Source organism: Penicillium vulpinum, assembly GCF_028829585.1.
Source record: "Penicillium vulpinum strain IBT 29486 chromosome Unknown utg000004l_segment0_segment0, whole genome shotgun sequence".
Lineage (NCBI taxonomy): Eukaryota > Fungi > Ascomycota > Eurotiomycetes > Eurotiales > Aspergillaceae > Penicillium > Penicillium vulpinum.
Genome location: NW_026643244.1, coordinates 1,535,024 through 1,551,862, shown reverse-complemented (window position 1 = coordinate 1,551,862; position 16,839 = coordinate 1,535,024). Strand labels below are relative to the sequence as shown.

Below are 16,839 nucleotides of genomic sequence, written 5' to 3'. Positions count from 1 at the left end.
TCGTAACATTCTTGGGTTTAAGGATTGACATAGATCTCACCATATGCTTCTTTTGTAGATTTCTTCCATCTGATTATGCTGAGAGATGATTTTACTTTCAACCTCGTTGTGTTGAGAGCTGATTTTACTCCGGTGTAGCAGTTCTTGATCCAGCGGCCGACTACATATGCTCCACCAGATCTAACAGAATGACAGTAGTTTTAGCATCAAGTTCTCCACGGGGTTGTTTGCTTATAAGATAATCGCCCTCGGTATTATTTTTTGGCGATCGTACATACCTATGCAAGATGGCGCATATTAGTATGAACAACAATATAACAAATCCGGATAGTAGAATTATCCCCAAAATCTCGGCAGCCAGATCGGTTGGCTTCTCTGCGGTTGAATCAGACTTGTTATCAGGAACAGGAGCCATTCTTGGTAGATATGAGGATATCAATAAAATTGAGATATTAAGGTAGAGATTGGTAAGGATTTCTGGGGAGGCTTAGGGGTTATAAGAGCTCTATATGAAGCCAAAATTTAATTGCACATCCTAGGTCTTGTCTAAGCTAAATGTATACATCCTCACTTGGACAGCTACCAAGTTTGCGTCAGCATGACCCCTAGATCTCTATATGTAGATATCCCAACTTTAGTCACCGATGGCCCAATTATGAGCACCTTCAGCTGCGAGAAGCTTACCAATACCGAGAAATCTTGTGTACCACCATTACTCGACTCCAACAATTGCCATTTTAATCTAGACGCTAAATAGGGACGAGTACAGTATTTGTAAGTATAAGTGATTTAAAAACACTGGTCGAGATTGGATAACGCTGGAGAAACAGCTGCAAGCGTGTGCCTATCTATACAATCTTGGAAAGGAGCTCCTACTGTAGATGTCCATTGGCTACATATAGGATAAGTGGTCCTTTTTCGTCCAAAACTGATTAACCAGAAAACTCATTATTAATCTATCATGGTATTCTCGACAGCATTCGCGAGTCCAATAGTTGTACATTACCTTTTTGTTTGGCCCCTCCTTCACACCGCTTGTTTGAGTCTTTAGACACAACCACATACATTTATCTTCGCTCTCTTACGCATTTTTTTCTTCAACACCCAGAATCAGCAAATATACAGGCGTCTTTATTTCGCAACTCCATTGAAAAATAGAATGGCGTTCCCCCAAGACATCCAACCAGCCTCGGTGATCGCCTGTTGTGCAGATCCCTTGCCTGCGAACATTGTTAGCCAATATGGAAAAGGCGTTATCAGAATATCCAATCATCAGGTGGTTAAGTGCGGCCCAGGTGTAACGAAAGAAGAGGCCGAAAATCAACGGATAGCTTATGAGCTGGTGGATAGTCGCATAGTTCGTATTCCACGTGTCGATGCTTTCTTTTTGGATGAGCAGGGCCACGGTTATATTGTGATGGAGTTCATAGAAGGGAAGATCGTTGATATATTAGATGAAACAGCTATCCAAAAGGTTGCAGGCGTGCTTAATTATTTCACAACACTACGGCACACTTCTCCTGGCTCCCTATCTGGAGGGCCTTGTCGCGGTCTCATTTTCCCAGATACGGAAGACCTAGTATTTAATAGTTCGCACGAGATGGAAGAGTGGTTCAACAGCCGGCTATTCGCCCACAATCCGAAACTGATTCTCCAGGGCTGCGAGCTCGTGTTCTGCCATCTAGATATAGCACCTCGAAACATCATATGGCAAGAAGATGGGTCTATTTGCCTGATTGATTGGGCTTCTGCCGGCTACTATCCAAAACTGTTCGAAGTCTGCATGCAGTGGATTATTGAAGGAAAAGACGGCAACTTCAACTCTCTTCTCTTAGAATCAATGGACCCGTTGTCGAGTCATGAAATGGCGCAAAAAGAGTCCATTCTGTGTGCTTGGAGAAATATTCAAAAATACCCATTGTAAGTGCAGAGGAATCCAGCTACATATTGATTGAAACTTACCTACTTCCAGCCGATCCAAGAAGTCTGCATGTCGCAGGTTACCTGGAGACTTGAAACCTGTACCGCCTCCTCCGATGCCAGAATATCCACCAGGATGGATAGAACAATATCATCGCGAAAACCACACCCCAGCACCCACTTTTGTCCCTCCTCCAAACTCAGCTTTAGGGGCTGAACACTTAAATTGAGTCTCCTTGTACGATATTTACGTCATTCATGCGCAATATTATTTCGCGATGAACCAGCTGGATCTGTATAGGAAGTTAAACATAATTAGCAGTTTACTATTAGCACTGGCTTCAAACGTAAGCTAGATCGTTTAGCGTCTTCGTATCTATAAAGCTATCCCAGTAGTATCATATTCAACGTAAGATCAAAATATAATAGCCAAGGCAAGTAATATCAAGCTCCATACTATTATCCTCAGTTTATCTTATTCTTTCAGACCAAATCAGGGTTCTCCTATGGTTTGTAAACAGGTAAAGGCTCCTCGGGAGGCCGGTAATATTCGTAGTTTGGCGGCGGACTCTCTGTGCTATCCGATCTAGTGTATTCCATCCTCATTTCTTGCATCTCGATGGACTCTGGACAACGGCCATAATAATTAGTGCCATGAAAATACTTAGTTTGGATGGGATCCTCCTTACCAGGTGTGTTTTGCTGCTCGTGGGCGATAAATTGAGGCAATACTTCTCGAACAGAGATCAAGTGCCATTCTTTTTGGAACCCACATTTTATTCGACACCCAGCTCTATATATAACATTAGATTTCAGAGTCTGGTTAGCATCTCTCTTTAAAGAGAACTGGTGGATTAGATGCCGATAGAAATAGGTATCATCATCGCTTGCGACTTACCGAGCAATTTTCTTGCGTATAGACCAACAGTCAATAGGAGAACATGCCATCAAAAGGACTGAAGCGACTATAAGGAACAAAAGAATACCAGAAAGTATCCCAACCCATACAATGAACAAGGAATCAGCTGAGCGAGTACGCAAAGCGCCTTCACTACTCTGTGGCGACTGTATAAGATGAGAAATGGAAGGCATTCTTAAAAGAATCTTCTTTGAAAATTTGATGGAAATAGTTGTAAAATATGTGATACATCAGTGTGGTGATCGCAACTATCTGTAGTCTCCGTCGCCTGAAGGGGTTCGGAGGTACACATTTTCAGAAATAAACTTCCCAGTTTGGATCAACCAAGAACTTGGGATTTACTTTTCCACATTAAAGAAAACGACCTGCACAGTGATATCATCCCGTACCCGTCGAGAGAAAGGAGGGCCAAACGCAAGCCGGCCTGCTATCAACTCGTGGTAATTTCCACCAAGCGAGTTACGCATCAGATGTACTGCAGCATTATCATCTTGGATCGTTGTCCTCTCCTCCACAAACTTCCAGTTAACATCTTTCCAGAATCTGCCAAAGTCAAATTGGCGATCTGCTGGCTCTGATTCGCTCTTCTTCTCCCCATTCCCTTGTTGTTCCAACCAGTTCCCTACCAGGTCGACACCCTGCTTATTGGACAGATAGTCCCACAGCCCATCCGTTCCCAGGATCAAGAACGAGGGTTTGTTAGGGTCGATCTTGGTGCTTGTCACGACCGGCTCGGCAGTCAAGTATGGGGGTGTGCGGACATCGTACCGTGGCGTTAGGGGTGCAGGACCATTGAATTTCTGCTTCATTTCCTTCTGGAAATCGAGAGGCCATTTCCACAGACTATCACCAAATGCTCGTGAAACCATGAGTCCAAGCACCCGTCCACCTTTGGCTATGTTTTCCTCGCCAGGGTGTTCCTCGGAAATGCGGGCGACCTCTTCTTCGTTGCTGCCAGTTTGGTCTACTGACAAGGGAATCACTTCCCACTTGCCGTCTGGCCCTTTTTGTCCCAAGACCGCTCTTGAGTCTCCAGTACAGGCAACGTGCAGTGTGCTTGTGAAAGGATCGTACAGAGCTAACAAAGCGCATGAACCAGCAAAAGCAGGAGCCAGCTTCTTAACCTTGTCCTGAAAGGACTTTTTACTGTTAGATGTGTCCTGTGCGGTCTTGATGATGGAGTCGTCAAGGTCCACGAATCCGTTCATGATAGCGCGCCGGACCGACTCATTTGGCACCGGTTCGTTTGAAGGTGGTTTGGCTTCGGTCAATCTGCGCTGCACGAAAGGCAGGAGTTGCTTCGTCAACAGATCTGCTGTCTGCCAGCCTGAATGTCCATCAAAAACAGCCCAGGACATCCATTGATCAGCCTCATTCCACGGTGAGGAAAGTTTGCCATGGATAAACCGGTCTTCGCACGGGCTATTGGATGCCAATTGGCTACCATCGTATCTGTCGACGCCTGTGATATTTCTGACCTGAAAGGAATATGCTTCTTTCGATAATATCTGGGTGATATCCTCTTTGGAGAGACCCGGTTCAGGGACCAATTGCTCTGCGGGTGGACCCTCAAGGCGGGGCACATCATCCCTTGTAGCGGTCAACCACCACAGACTGGGGACACTGATCAAACCGGCAGTCGCAATGTAAATCCTCGAATTTGAGGACAAGCTCTTCGTTGAGAATGAACGTTTAGTATGTCTCCGTACAATTGAGGTAGTCACGCACCCTAAACGTGGTCGGGAGAGACATGATAACATGGTAGATTATGGCGGCTAGGAAGAAACCTGGAGGAGATGCAATAGAGGATTAAAGCAACTTGAAGCTTACTCCAGGTTTCGTCAAGGCGGTAAGATCACGAGACCTGTTGCTGAACTCGGACAACGTTGGAAAGGGGTAAAGTGAACACCTCAAAGCTGGGCGCGCCTGTATGAAACAATTAGCCCAAAGTCTCTAAGTGGCAATATATTCATCAAGCAAAGAGCATGGGATGCTCTAGTATTTTATATGAAAAAAATTGAAGGGTATACACCAGTTGAAGATAGTGCGAGAATGATATATAAAAAGCATTAGTACAACATACAATATTGTATAGGTATATCTGCATAACAAAAAAGACTTGGTATAAGGCTTACTAAATTATAGCAATCTATATATCCTCAGTTGAGTTGATCGAAGCTAGCAACTTCTTTGCATTCAGTTTTCGCCTGTGGGCAGCACCAGAAATAGATCCTTCGAATCAAGCATGCATTATCTAACCTTAGATCATACATCTCATGGAGTGTAAAATTCATTATAGAACTTCCAACGGTGGAGTAGGCCTCCGTAATTAATACTCCAATGTACGTACCATAAGCAATGCAAAACTCGCTATAAGAGTTACTCTGGTCCTTCTATTTCCATGGATGTACCATAAGGACATCCAATGGTCCACCTTCTTCGGGATAGTGTTCATTGAAACGCGGTATCTTCCACACAATGGAGCCTAGGGTGAGTGTATTTTCTCTGCCATAGGGTGCTGCTCGTTGGACGTTTGTGGCCCTTCGCTAGCCACGTTATCACCATGCGGTACATGATTTTCTATCTCCGTTTCGGGCTTTTTCTTGATGTTGATATTCGAGATACAGAGTGCGAAGATTAGCGAGAGAACGCTCGCTGGGACGCCAATAATGTAGACGATTGAGAGGGATTTACTACAGATATCGTGTGCGTTAGGTCATCATCTACGAGGACGAGCACGAGCAAACCTACACATAGGCGTGTACGACGTTAGGCACCAGTGCGTCTGGGACCGCTGCACTATAGATCGACAGCGGCGACTGTAGTATTGTCTCAAAAGGCGCGTCTGGCGCGTACTTGCGCAAATTGCGCAAGAGTTCTGACGAGAAGGTAGTTTCGGCGATGGCGAGACCAATCGTACCACCGAGGAACTGTAAGATAAGAATACATTATGAGCAGTGAGCGCGAGCTATAAGTGTGATACGCGTACCTGGCAGAAGTTCACCATGCCAGTCGCTTGACTGATCAGCTTTGGTGTGTCGTCAAACTCAGCCTGCATGGCGAATAGGATATTCTGCAGAGTTGTGCCAATACATATCTGTTATAGGACTAGTATCAGAAGGACTATACACAATATATGAGGAATTACTTACGCCGACAAGGATCTGGTAGCCGATAACAGCTGCGTTTGAAGGCAACGCGGTCACAGTGTACATTAGTCCAGAACCTACAGCGCCAATCACCGGTCCGCCAACTAAGTACGGCCAGTAGCGGCCGTAACGACCTGGTGGCAACAAAGTTTATTAGTTGTCTGGGTACAAACGGAAAACAAAACACATACCGACAAGTTGTCCAGACACCACAATCGAGATTACGACGGACAGCATGAGCGGGAGCAAGTCCACACCACTCTTCGTCGCAGAGTGGTGACGGCCTGCCTGGTAGTAGATGGCTGTATATTATGGTCAGCCTGCAACGTTTAGGCCATGAAGCTGGAACACGACGCACGAATGTACTATAGAAGAACGTTAGTGCTGCCCCATAAGCGTGACCGGAACGAAACGCACATAGGTAAAGATCAGGTAGATGAAGCGGTTGAAGATCGCGAAAAAGCAGATTGAGTAAATAGAGAAGCTCTTAAAGATGGCCAACGGAACCATAGCCCGATCTCCCATATAGTGCTCCCAAAAGATAAACACAGCTGTCAGCACGGGTGCAAGAACGAGACACTAGTGCAAGTCAATTAGCGGGTCTTTCACGAGTTAGACTCGGAATACATACAACAATGACGTCTGCGCTGTTCCATGCCTTCTCATTGCCGCCCCACTGGAGGCCTAGAACAAGACTTGTGACGGCGCCCAGACTGAGTAGAGTACCAATCCAGTCCAAGGCAGCCGTACTCCAAAACATAGCCTTGAAAGAGCGATCGTAGTCTTCGGATCCGAGCGGTGGTGGAGCATCCACGAGCAATACAATCGCTATGATGGATACGCCGCCCTGGGAGGATTTAGCAAAAAGCAAACAGCAATTTAGACTGACTTACAATGGGTAAATTGATATAGAAGCACCACCGCCAGGAGGCGTGGTCTGTGAGGGCGCCGCCTATAAGAGGTCTGATAAAATTAGCCTAGTTGTACGGCAAGGAGAAACATGTCTTCTTACCCAATGATCGAGGCACTAAAATACGATTAGCAGTCTACCATGTTTACCAAAGCCGCAGCGAAACCCGTGGACATACAACGCGAATACCGATTCGAAGAGGCTGAACAGGGTTGGTCGATCCTCTAATCGGGTGGCTTGAGCCATCACCTGGAGAATGCCAGTGAGAATGCCGGCAGCGCCGACACCAGAGAGTGCCCGCCCACCGATAAGGATGTTGACATCCTGGGCGGCACCACACAAGGCAGAGCCAATTTCAAAGATCACCACAGATACTATCAGCACGTATTTTGCTGGATAGAGGCGAAGGACCTGGGAGAAGAAGAGGATGAAGGTAGTCTGGGTGAGGACGAACGAGGCGGCGACCCAGCCTTGTTGAGAGAACTACCAAGCATTGTACGTAAGTCTATGAACTGATATCAGCCTTTCCTACATAACTAACTGCGTTGAAATCCGACGCGATTCGCGGTAGAGCAGTTGATAGAATAGTCTGGTCCAGTGCGGTTACTACATTGTTCAGTCGCGCGCTCGAATATCACATTCTAATTTAGTGAACGTACGCAGCAGGGCCAGTAGCATTGCTGCAAATGCGATCGATAACTTTTTTCCTGTCAACAGATGGCTGTCTTCCCCGCTTGATGATATCACGATCGGTGCATCGTTTGTGTTGTCGAGCTCAGAGTGTTTGGAACGCGTAGTAGCATCATCGTTGGCCATGGCTTACAAGTTGGCGTGCTTTGGGGGGGAGATAGAACCTGGATAAGACCAGAAACACGAAAGGTGTGTTCGAGGAAAAGTGCGAACATGATAGCGATAGCGATAAAGCGGGTGCCAGATGGAGCACCGACGGGCTTGCGAAACCCGGAGAAATCCACATTTGCGGCGGGACCCGAGTGGATTCCCTGCCAAGGAATGCTTAGAATAGTCTAGAGCCCTAACTACTTTGTACGGAGTAGTTCAGCCCAACCTTAGTGTCTCTGATCACTTGACCAATTGCCTCGCATGCTGATCATGGCCCTGGAATTTCTCTTGCTCAAACATGCTATGAATCCTGGGGCCGGATATGATCCTAGGAACGTGAGGGTCTTATTCGCATGAAAAGTGAAATGGTGTTGATGAACGAGATGGTTATTTGGGAGTCGACCAGATGTGCATTTTCAATGATGCTTTCCACCGCAACGAGAGAAAAACTGCTGTCTACTGAAAACGGAATATTTATTTGTCATCCCTATTTTGGCTCGGCAATCAGGTCTCTGCCCCTTTTGATGGATGATGGCTCCGTATCAAAGCTTTCACCATTAATGCATTGATTGGTCTTTTACCCCCTCGTTGAGCCTCACACACGTTGTGTTCCAATCTTTCGATAGCTTTATATATACTACTCCGTACCTAGTCCACCAATTATTTAAAACTGCCTACGATTAGCACGATAAAATAGATCCACTTTAACATCCCCACTCATTATAGTATCAGATACTATTTCAAACCTTCAGGTACTGTCCTCCTGACAACATTGGCCGTGTAAACAATTCAACGATTATCTAGCTCCGCAGTAATTAGGCCAATTGAAGAATAACCTGGTGCTTGTGCACAGCCTTGGCCATTTTCTCTCCATTCAAAAACAGGAGGCTGGGGCTTTTCCGTTGCTAAAGTATGCGCCGTATAGTAAGTAAAATTCCGGACTTTCCATTTCCCACACCGCCTGACGGCGAGGAATATTAACAAAACGCGGACTGGCTGTCGCTGTGGTCCTGTAGGGCACATTGATGGACCAACCTTGCCCAATGTCTCACTGGTCATGCGAATGGGAGAATTGTAAGAAACCAGCGGCGCAGAGAGTGGGAGATTGTTTGCTGTGCGATAGACACTTCTGTCGCACGCACCGCCGAGAGCCGTGGCATACATGTCCAAAACCAGGGGTTTGTGATACGCCTGCTCAAATAGTATTAGCCATAATACAAATACTCATACTTATCTAATAGGAAGGCTGGGAATCCTACTCTGCTCAATATGCAGCTACAGAGGCTCGTCATATAGACGAGCTATGCGCTCGAATAGATTGTTCTAAGTTATGTTTCCGTGCATCGATGCTCAGAGAAGGCATCCCGTGTACGGTTGATCTGTCTCGTAAGAGCTTGTCTGCTATGATGGGAAACCAGAACTGCCACGCCGAGATCACCTTCGATGATAATGTCAAGTGGCTCGCGCGTTTTCGCCTCGCAAGAACCTCATCACCACCGCCGGAGGTCCGTGATTGGAAACTTCGAAGCGAAGCTGCAACTATGACTTACCTTCAGCGGTACACTTGTATTCCCACGCCTAAAATATTTGACTGGGCATGCGAATCCAACTCAGGAAACCCACTTGGAGTTGACTACATTCTAATGGAGAAGCTGGACGGAAAGTCCCTAGATTGGCAGGCGGCGACTCCCCAGCAGAAAGAGAAGGTTATACAGCAGTTAGTTGACATTTCCCTTGAGATTGAAAGGCATCCTTTCGAAGCAATAGGATCACTTGTCTCCACTGCGGGAGAGGTTATAAACCTTCAAGGTCTCGCACATCAATCGACGTTCCGGATAGGAAAAGGGCCACTCGGTCCATTCTCTTCGCTAGAAGGCTCTCAGGTTATCCACGATTCCTACCTCTCAATGATAGCTAGTGGCGAGATTGACCCCTACTATCCGGTAGATACCTACCTCGTTCATCGATTTCGCCAGGATATTGTTAGCGCTCTCTTTAAAGATGTCCCACTAAGTAACCAGTTCTTTCTCAAGCACCCGGACGATAAGGGTGATCATATTCTGGTGAATGACTGTTTTGATATTGTGGGTGTTATAGACTGGGAATGGACGCAAACTGTCTCGAAGGCGGAGGCATTCTGTTCCCCGTGTATGATGTGGCCGGTGGCTGAGTTCTACAACGGCTTTAATGAGCTAACCGCGGATAAATTACGGCTAGCTGCCATCTTTCGCGAAAAGGGCCGTGAAGATCTTGCTCTCTGTGTCATCGAGGGAAGAAAGGCTCAGAGATTTTTCTTCGCTCTTGGGCCTGAGAGCTCTTTTCTAGCTACGCAGACACTTTCAAATACATTTGCAGGACTCCAGCGGGCCTTCAACTTTGAAGACGAGGCTTGGGAGGCATCGAAGAGGAAGGCTCTTGAGAAATGGAAAGATGATGACTTACTCCTTGGCTTGTTGGAACTAGAAGGCTTACATGATCGTGTGAGGCGGAGCTGATGCTAGCGAACTACGGCCTGTGGTCTGTGAAATCGGCGTGCTCCTGCAATTCAGATACAGTGGTACAGGCTACAGAAGCTGGCCAGAGTCGTTCCTCTTCGCGGTCTATAAAGGAGTCTACTGGTCCACCCAGATGGCGACACTGAGGTCTTGATTCAGCATTCCAATGAGCGCTTCCTTTTGAGACCTCTTGAGCCACTAAGTTCAATACCTTCTTATCTCCAAGATTCTCTCGGGGTTACACTAATCACTTTCTTTCACTATGCTCCTGCCAAGATATGCACCTCAAGTGAGAGCGCATACATGCCATGCTTCTAGAGCCTTAGTCTCAATTAGGCAGTGATCATATGCTACAGCTAACGGTCCTTTGCAGATCTCCAGGGCTAAGACAAGGTACAGATGTAAAACCTCCTTCCTGAAGTTCTACTACAAGAACTAATCGTCGAGTATACACGGCAAATGTCTTCAATTTAAGCCAATGCTGTTGTGGTCTGCGTACTGCTTACATATATCATGGGGAACATACTGTAAAAATGAGAGTATCAATTAAAACAAAGCACATCGTATCATCCATAAGAATTGAACAAGTGTTCAAAGATAGAGCAAAGCAAACAATGGAGAACCAAAGAAGGGGGAATAAGAAAATGAAAAATGAAAAGACCATAAAGTGCTAAGGTCTTTATGGCCCGAGATTGCTCATCATACAATTTTGTTTGAGCAGATCTCCGCAAACACAAAAAAAGAAAAATTCAACAACTTCGCACGAAGCACATGATAAAAAGATCCCCAGAACACACTCGCTAAAGTTCCCAAAAACATCCACAAGAACAGAATAATATGATTAAACAGGCTGTTCGGTGATGTCAAGGCGGAACTATTGCACCGTGTTGAAAATAAAAGAAAGATAGAAGCAGAGTTAGAAAGAAATCGCCAATGTGCAAAGAAAGTCGACAAATGCATGGTTTTGGTATCTACGCGAGAACATGAGGAAGTGCATCCTCGTCAGGACGAAGGTTGCGAGGGTCGTGGCGGGTCGTGAGATCAATGGGGGTATTAGATGATTTGCAGATAGTTGCTTGGCACGAGGCCAGGGTGGCTACGGGCGTTGGTGACTTCGGCTTCCCACCACCCGTCGTCTTGCAGGCGGATAACGGAAAGAACATCGCCCTTGCCAAAGCTAAGCTCTTCAGGGATGGCGGCATTGTAGGTGTACATAGCACGAGCTGTGAGATTGAAATCAAGTTAGATACTAGCAACGCATCGTTGAGAGAAGAAATGAATGCTTACCAAAGTGCAAGATTGGACGGCCATCACGACTGAATTTGCGTCCAGGTTCTGCAACAGCCATAGTGCGGCTCCGGGATCGGCCAATAGGCGGACCGTCACCATAAGTCGATGAGGGGCGGCTGCTTCCTCGAACCGAGCCGGCATATCCACCGGGACTGCTCGAACCGTACATGTCGTGGCTTCCAGACAGCTGCAGCTCCATGCCACCAGCACTGGAAGGACGAACTTGCTGCCTGAACTGGGGCTGCGGAGATACAGCACGGTGGCTCATAGCGGGCGAGACCCTCCGAGCAAAATCGTTTGGAGAGTAGGGTGGATCTTGAGTACGCTGGGGAGTGGGCGATGGGCTGTATTGGCTTCGCATGCTGTTAGACTGGTAAGAACTCGGACTAGGGCTCGGAGCCCTGCCACTGTTCTGGCTTCTGCTACTGTGATGGCTCATCCGAGTATCCACACGGGGAGGAGGGGGCTGAGGGCTGACGCTCCGTCTCGGTGCTGGCGCTGGTGATCTAGCTCGGGGGGCTTCTTGGGTTTGACCGCTATGTCTAGACCCCATGCTACTATTTTGTCCTCGAAGCATGCTCTGGGTTTGGCCAGTGTACTTCTGGGTCGTCTTGTGCATCTGCTTTGCTGTGAAGGCCGGCTGAGGTGCGCCGAGTCGCTTGACCGTGGGATCATTGTATGCTGGTGGTGGAGCAGCAACGCTAGCATTACTGCCACCATATGTGGAAGATTGTGCCGATGCAGTGGGTGTGGAGATTCCATGATATCGATCTGCCGACACCCGAGTTGCTGACTGCTTTCCGCTTGTCTTGAGGTCCGCTAGAGCCCGTGCGATAGGGTCCAATTCATCTTCGGGCGCCTGGTTTGGCTGTGATCCTTTCTGGGGTGAGCTCTGTTGGGGTGGTGCAACGTCAAAGACATTATTCCCGACATTAAGCTGGAAGTTTGCTCGAGGATCAACAGGCTCCGGGCTGCCAGGGACACGACCCGACGGTCCTGCTGAAGGTCTGACTGGGCTGACTTGTTTGGTTGGGCTAGCCGGCTTGGGCGGGCTCACTTGTGTAGGCGCACTCACTTGCTTAGGCGCACTCACTTGCTTGGGCGGGTTCACTTGTGTGGGAGCGCTCATTTGCTTGGGAGGGCTCACTTGCTTGGGCGGGCTTACTTGCTTGGGTGGGCTCACTTGTGTAGGCGGACTCACTTGTGTAGGCGGACTCACTTGCTTGGGCGGGTCCACTTGTGTAGGCGGGCTCACTTGCGTGGGTAGGCTCACTTGTGTGGGAGCGCTCACTTGCTTGGGAGGACTGGTGACTTGTTTGGGCGGGATCACCTGCTTAGGAGGACTCATTTGCTTTGTTGGACTGATTTGTTTCGTTGGAGAATCCCAGCCACCGCGAGATGCAGGGTGGGGTGAAGCAACCGGCTGGGAGGTGGCGACTTGCTTTGAAGAAATAACTGGCCTTTCTTTATCGTGGCGACTCTTGCGACGGAACGGACTGTTACTGAAGAAAGCGCTTTTCTTCTTCGGTGACTTGTCATCTCCGGAAATTGGCGTCGGCGCAGTGTTCGTTGGTTTTACTACAGACTTCTTCGTAGGCGTCTCGTCCACACTTGACACAGAGGTTGGGTTCGAAACCTCACTCTGAGAGCCACGGCTAGACGGGCGATACGCACTGGTCGCCGAGCTTCGCTCTGAGGGTGGACCAGCACGACAGAACATGGTCATACCATCTGTGGGGTAGGCATTGTGGGGAACAGCTCCAATCTCTCCATGTTGGTCAGGATCATAGTTAGGAGGCGGTGCGCCGCCACGACGGAAGTCCAGAGGCGCAGGCTGCTGGGGTTGTGGCTGTAGTGGGGGCTGCTGTTGCAGGATAGGCTGATGTTGCATGAACCTTTCAGGCTGCTGCTGTAAAGGTGGTGGTTGTTGCTGTAGGAGAGGCTGCTGGTGCATGAACCTTTCAGGCTGCTGTAAAGGTGGTGGTTGTTGCTGTATGGGAAACTGCTGTTGCATGAACCTTTCAGGCTGCTGCTGTAATGGTGGAAGTTGCTGCTGTAGGGGAGACTGCGGTTGCATGAACCTTTCAGGCTGCTGTAATGGTGGAGGTTGCTGCTGTAGGAGAGGCTGCTGTTGCATGAACCTTTCATGTTGCTGCTGCAAGGGTGGCAGTTGCTGCTGTGGGAGTGCCTGTTCCCGAGGTTTTGGCGCATCGCTAATGGCAGGAGGAGCAGGGTGTCCCATCTGAGCCGCGAGGTCTGACTGTGGATCATGGTGTGAATCAAATGTTGAAGGCTGAGGAGAAGATGTGCGGAATGCAGGGTTCATGGTGCGCTGGAACTGGGCTACCGAGTAGCACTCAGCTTCATCTATCTCAGAGCTTGAGTCATCATCCTTGCAAAAGTTGATGAATCGGGGAGGATCTGGGATTTCTTGTCCAGTTCCCCGCTCCTTGATGAAGAAAATAATATCTTTCTCCACTTCACAGTTCTCCAAGGAGAGACGGACTTTCTCGCATGACTGTAACTCGAATTAGCATTGAAAAGTAAGCCCGGACGGAATAAACATACAGCATCGTCACTAACACAAACAGTCGAAGCAATGTTAGCGTAGGTCCACAGACTGCTCTTTGTGAAGTCCAGACGCTCCTCTTCCAGATCTTGAAATTTGTCGCATGCTGACTTCCATTCCTTATTCCAGCGTCCAGTTGTCTCCTCGAGTTGTTTGACGGCTGCTTCGTATTCTTGGCTATTTGATGCCATCTGGATCTGTGTCTTCTCCAGCTTGGCCTTGTTCTTGCGCTCTTCCTGGCCCATGACCATGTGGCCCTGCGCGAGATATCCCTTGATGCGGAGACAATCTTGTTCGTAACGATCACGCGTCTGTATAATTAGTATTTTACCTCTTATTACTCCATAAGATTACTCACTTTGTTGACAAGCTGTGTCTGTTGCATTTTCGTCTTGTGTAAGCGTTCGATGCACTGTTGAATGATCTTTCGTCGCTCCTTGATCCCGCTAGCAAACGCAGCAAGTGGCTCCTCCAGTTCGGTCTTCATTTGTCCTGCAATGGCGGAATGTGCCTTTGCGATCGCTTCGGTCTCACCACGAACCACGTCGAGAGAGGCTCGGAGCGAACCCATCTCGCTTGATCCTAATGACTTGCGACACAGAGCTTGAAGTTTTCGTGCATATTCATCTTCGATAGAGGCTCGAACTATAAAGGTGTTAAGACTCAATATTATTGTGCCACCTGCATGTTACGTACTGCTGTAGAACACTTTCAATTCGTCGTTGGTGATCTTTGAATTATGCACACGGTCCAACATTGGTTGAAGTCCTGCGTCATCTCTGCCCCAAAAATTGTTGGCAACTAGAATAACTGTCAGCGTGTCCAAGGATATATCAGTGTTGTACCACATACAAGACATGGAGACCGTAGGTCCGTCTGCCACTGTCCCCGGCATTGTTATCGATGTTGAGCCTCGGCCAGCCTTTGCGCATGCAATCGAAGTGTTTTGAAATCACAAGTACAAAGAAAAGAATAAGAACAATAACACTGTTGAAGAATAAAAAGAATAGCAACAACACAAAAGACCCTTGGAGGTCACAAGGTATCGAAGTTGAAGATGAACGGAGGGATGGTACTGTTTACGGCCGCGTCTCTCGGGGCAACCAACCACCACGGTGCCGCCATGTACCGCGTTACATAAGCTCTTTTATCCCGAGGTCTGCCCCAAAAACTTTCAAGTGGAAAATATTTATGTACAAAGTTATGTAGTTTGCCCGGATAATTAAATATGAAGATAATTAAATACGAAATCAGAAATATTGTAAACATAATTTATTTCATTTTGCTATTCTCAATGCATCGTGCAACCATAATTCGGGAGTCCATCAAATATTCAAATCCAGTCTATGTAGGCAAAGCCAACGCGAAAACAACCTCCCATATCCACAAAAAGTAGAAGACACATGAAGAATTGTAGTTTCAAACCCGCTTCCAATAAGAACGCCCGTCAAATATGTATCCCCGAGACCATAATGGGGACAAATCAAATCATTCGCAATCCTTTTTTTTTTTTTTCGTTGTTGCAATCATATCGTGCCATAAATCAAGGATCTCATCAGTTCATCGAAAGCCCTGCTCATGCTCCTTTGGAAGAAGCTAATGTTTGTCTCGTGTCATTTGTCTTAGTAGGCTACAGGAGTAGCCGACGCAACAAAGGTGCTTGAGACAGGAGAAGAAACACTGGAAGAGCCCCAGCTGCGGATACCACGGGCCACAAGAGCGGAAGAGGCAGAGGGTGTGGCAGTGAAAGAAGCACTGGGGGCAGCAGAGTACCAGCCATAATGGCCACGGACAGCCAGGGGAGCAGCTGAAGTAGGGATGCTCGAGCTGGAGGGAATACCGGAGGGAGTTCCGGAGGGAGAAGCGTGCAAGCCGCGAGCCACAAGGGGAGCCGCCGAGGCAGATGGAGTTGGAGTAGAAGAGTACCAGTGGCGGGCGACGAGGTGAGTAGACGAAGCAGTCGGGGTGGCGACAGAAGGAGCACCAGAAGCAGAAGAGTACCAACCACGAGCATAAAGAGACTCAGAGGCAGAGGCAGTGGGATACTCGCTCGCATACAGCAAAGCAGAAGAGGAGCTATAGTACTCGCGAGCAAAGAGAGCAGGCTGGCCAGCGGCTCTCAGGCCCCGGCGGAAGAAAGAAGAAGAGCCGGGGGCGGGAGTCTCGGAACACGGAGTAGAGCTAGCCACATGAGTCGAGGAGGGGAACACGCTTGAAGGGGTGGCAGTCACAGTCACAGTGATGAGTACTGGGTCGGCACCAGGAGCAGTTACTGTGGAGGTTTCGAAGACAGTGTTGACTTCAGGTGCAACTGAGCTGGAAGAGTAGTCTCCATCGGCATTGACCACGGAGTAAACTGCGCGGCGAGCGAGGTCTTCGTTCTCGGGATTGGCGAATGGCGCCGCGTAAGTCACGCCGATAGAGCAAAGGGCAAGTAGCGCAGCAGAAGAGAAATGCATGATAATGGGGGCAATTGAAGCTTGCAATGATAATTGAAAAGAGAAGACACTTGAAACTAAAGACCGAAATGTGCCCAAGGCAATAAAGATATGGGTGATGTTGGGAAAGAGACTTGGATGGAAGATGGATAATTAAGAATGCAAGAGGACTCAAGTTCGGGTTTAAAGAGGTACGCCAAAAAAAAATACCTACTATCACGATGAAGTGTACTTCTCTTACGCCGAAAATAATAGGCGGCTGGGATCTACGGTGGCTGGGTTGGCTGCAGTCCAGCCATGGCTTTTATG

The 16,839-nt window shown here is 47.9% G+C and overlaps 8 protein-coding genes across 8 annotated transcripts; 2 read left to right on the top strand and 6 right to left on the bottom strand.

The window, feature by feature from the left end:
- Nucleotides 1–1,159: 1,159 nt before the first annotated feature.
- On the top strand, nt 1,160–2,150 carry N7479_009143 (aminoglycoside phosphotransferase family protein; the record flags this gene model as incomplete). Its single annotated transcript, XM_057256836.1, has 2 exons — nt 1,160–1,920; nt 1,973–2,150. The coding sequence occupies 2 exons, from the start codon at nt 1,160–1,162 to the stop codon at nt 2,148–2,150; spliced, it is 939 nt and encodes a 312-aa protein (XP_057104294.1).
- A 274-nt stretch (nt 2,151–2,424) lies between these two features.
- Nucleotides 2,425–3,012, bottom strand: N7479_009142 (uncharacterized protein; the record flags this gene model as incomplete). The annotated part of the gene is made up of 2 exons (XM_057256835.1): nt 2,425–2,713; nt 2,819–3,012. 2 exons carry the CDS (start codon nt 3,010–3,012, stop codon nt 2,425–2,427), a joined length of 483 nt encoding a protein of 160 aa, XP_057104293.1.
- A 165-nt stretch (nt 3,013–3,177) lies between these two features.
- On the bottom strand, nt 3,178–4,599 carry N7479_009141 (PP2C family serine/threonine-protein phosphatase; the record flags this gene model as incomplete). The annotated part of the gene is made up of 1 exon (XM_057256834.1): nt 3,178–4,599. One exon carries the CDS (start codon nt 4,597–4,599, stop codon nt 3,178–3,180), a length of 1,422 nt encoding a protein of 473 aa, XP_057104292.1.
- A 725-nt stretch (nt 4,600–5,324) lies between these two features.
- N7479_009140 (MDR family MFS transporter) lies at nt 5,325–7,714 on the bottom strand (the record flags this gene model as incomplete). Its single annotated transcript, XM_057256833.1, has 13 exons — nt 5,325–5,532; nt 5,591–5,769; nt 5,829–5,936; nt 5,992–6,122; nt 6,180–6,290; nt 6,347–6,353; nt 6,406–6,567; nt 6,620–6,835; nt 6,882–6,951; nt 7,001–7,015; nt 7,077–7,381; nt 7,440–7,504; nt 7,558–7,714. The coding sequence occupies 13 exons, from the start codon at nt 7,712–7,714 to the stop codon at nt 5,325–5,327; spliced, it is 1,734 nt and encodes a 577-aa protein (XP_057104291.1).
- An 813-nt stretch (nt 7,715–8,527) lies between these two features.
- Nucleotides 8,528–8,902, bottom strand: N7479_009139 (uncharacterized protein; the record flags this gene model as incomplete). The annotated part of the gene is made up of 1 exon (XM_057256832.1): nt 8,528–8,902. The coding sequence occupies one exon, from the start codon at nt 8,900–8,902 to the stop codon at nt 8,528–8,530; it is 375 nt and encodes a 124-aa protein (XP_057104290.1).
- A 242-nt stretch (nt 8,903–9,144) lies between these two features.
- N7479_009138 (uncharacterized protein) lies at nt 9,145–10,233 on the top strand (the record flags this gene model as incomplete). Its single annotated transcript, XM_057256831.1, has 1 exon — nt 9,145–10,233. The coding sequence occupies one exon, from the start codon at nt 9,145–9,147 to the stop codon at nt 10,231–10,233; it is 1,089 nt and encodes a 362-aa protein (XP_057104289.1).
- Nucleotides 10,234–11,286: 1,053 nt separating this feature from the next.
- On the bottom strand, nt 11,287–14,987 carry N7479_009137 (formin-binding protein HOF1; the record flags this gene model as incomplete). Its single annotated transcript, XM_057256830.1, has 6 exons — nt 11,287–11,456; nt 11,521–14,041; nt 14,092–14,403; nt 14,451–14,737; nt 14,789–14,893; nt 14,945–14,987. The coding sequence occupies 6 exons, from the start codon at nt 14,985–14,987 to the stop codon at nt 11,287–11,289; spliced, it is 3,438 nt and encodes a 1,145-aa protein (XP_057104288.1).
- Nucleotides 14,988–15,714: 727 nt separating this feature from the next.
- Nucleotides 15,715–16,551, bottom strand: N7479_009136 (uncharacterized protein; the record flags this gene model as incomplete). The annotated part of the gene is made up of 1 exon (XM_057256829.1): nt 15,715–16,551. One exon carries the CDS (start codon nt 16,549–16,551, stop codon nt 15,715–15,717), a length of 837 nt encoding a protein of 278 aa, XP_057104287.1.
- Between the last annotated feature and the right edge of the window lie 288 nt (nt 16,552–16,839).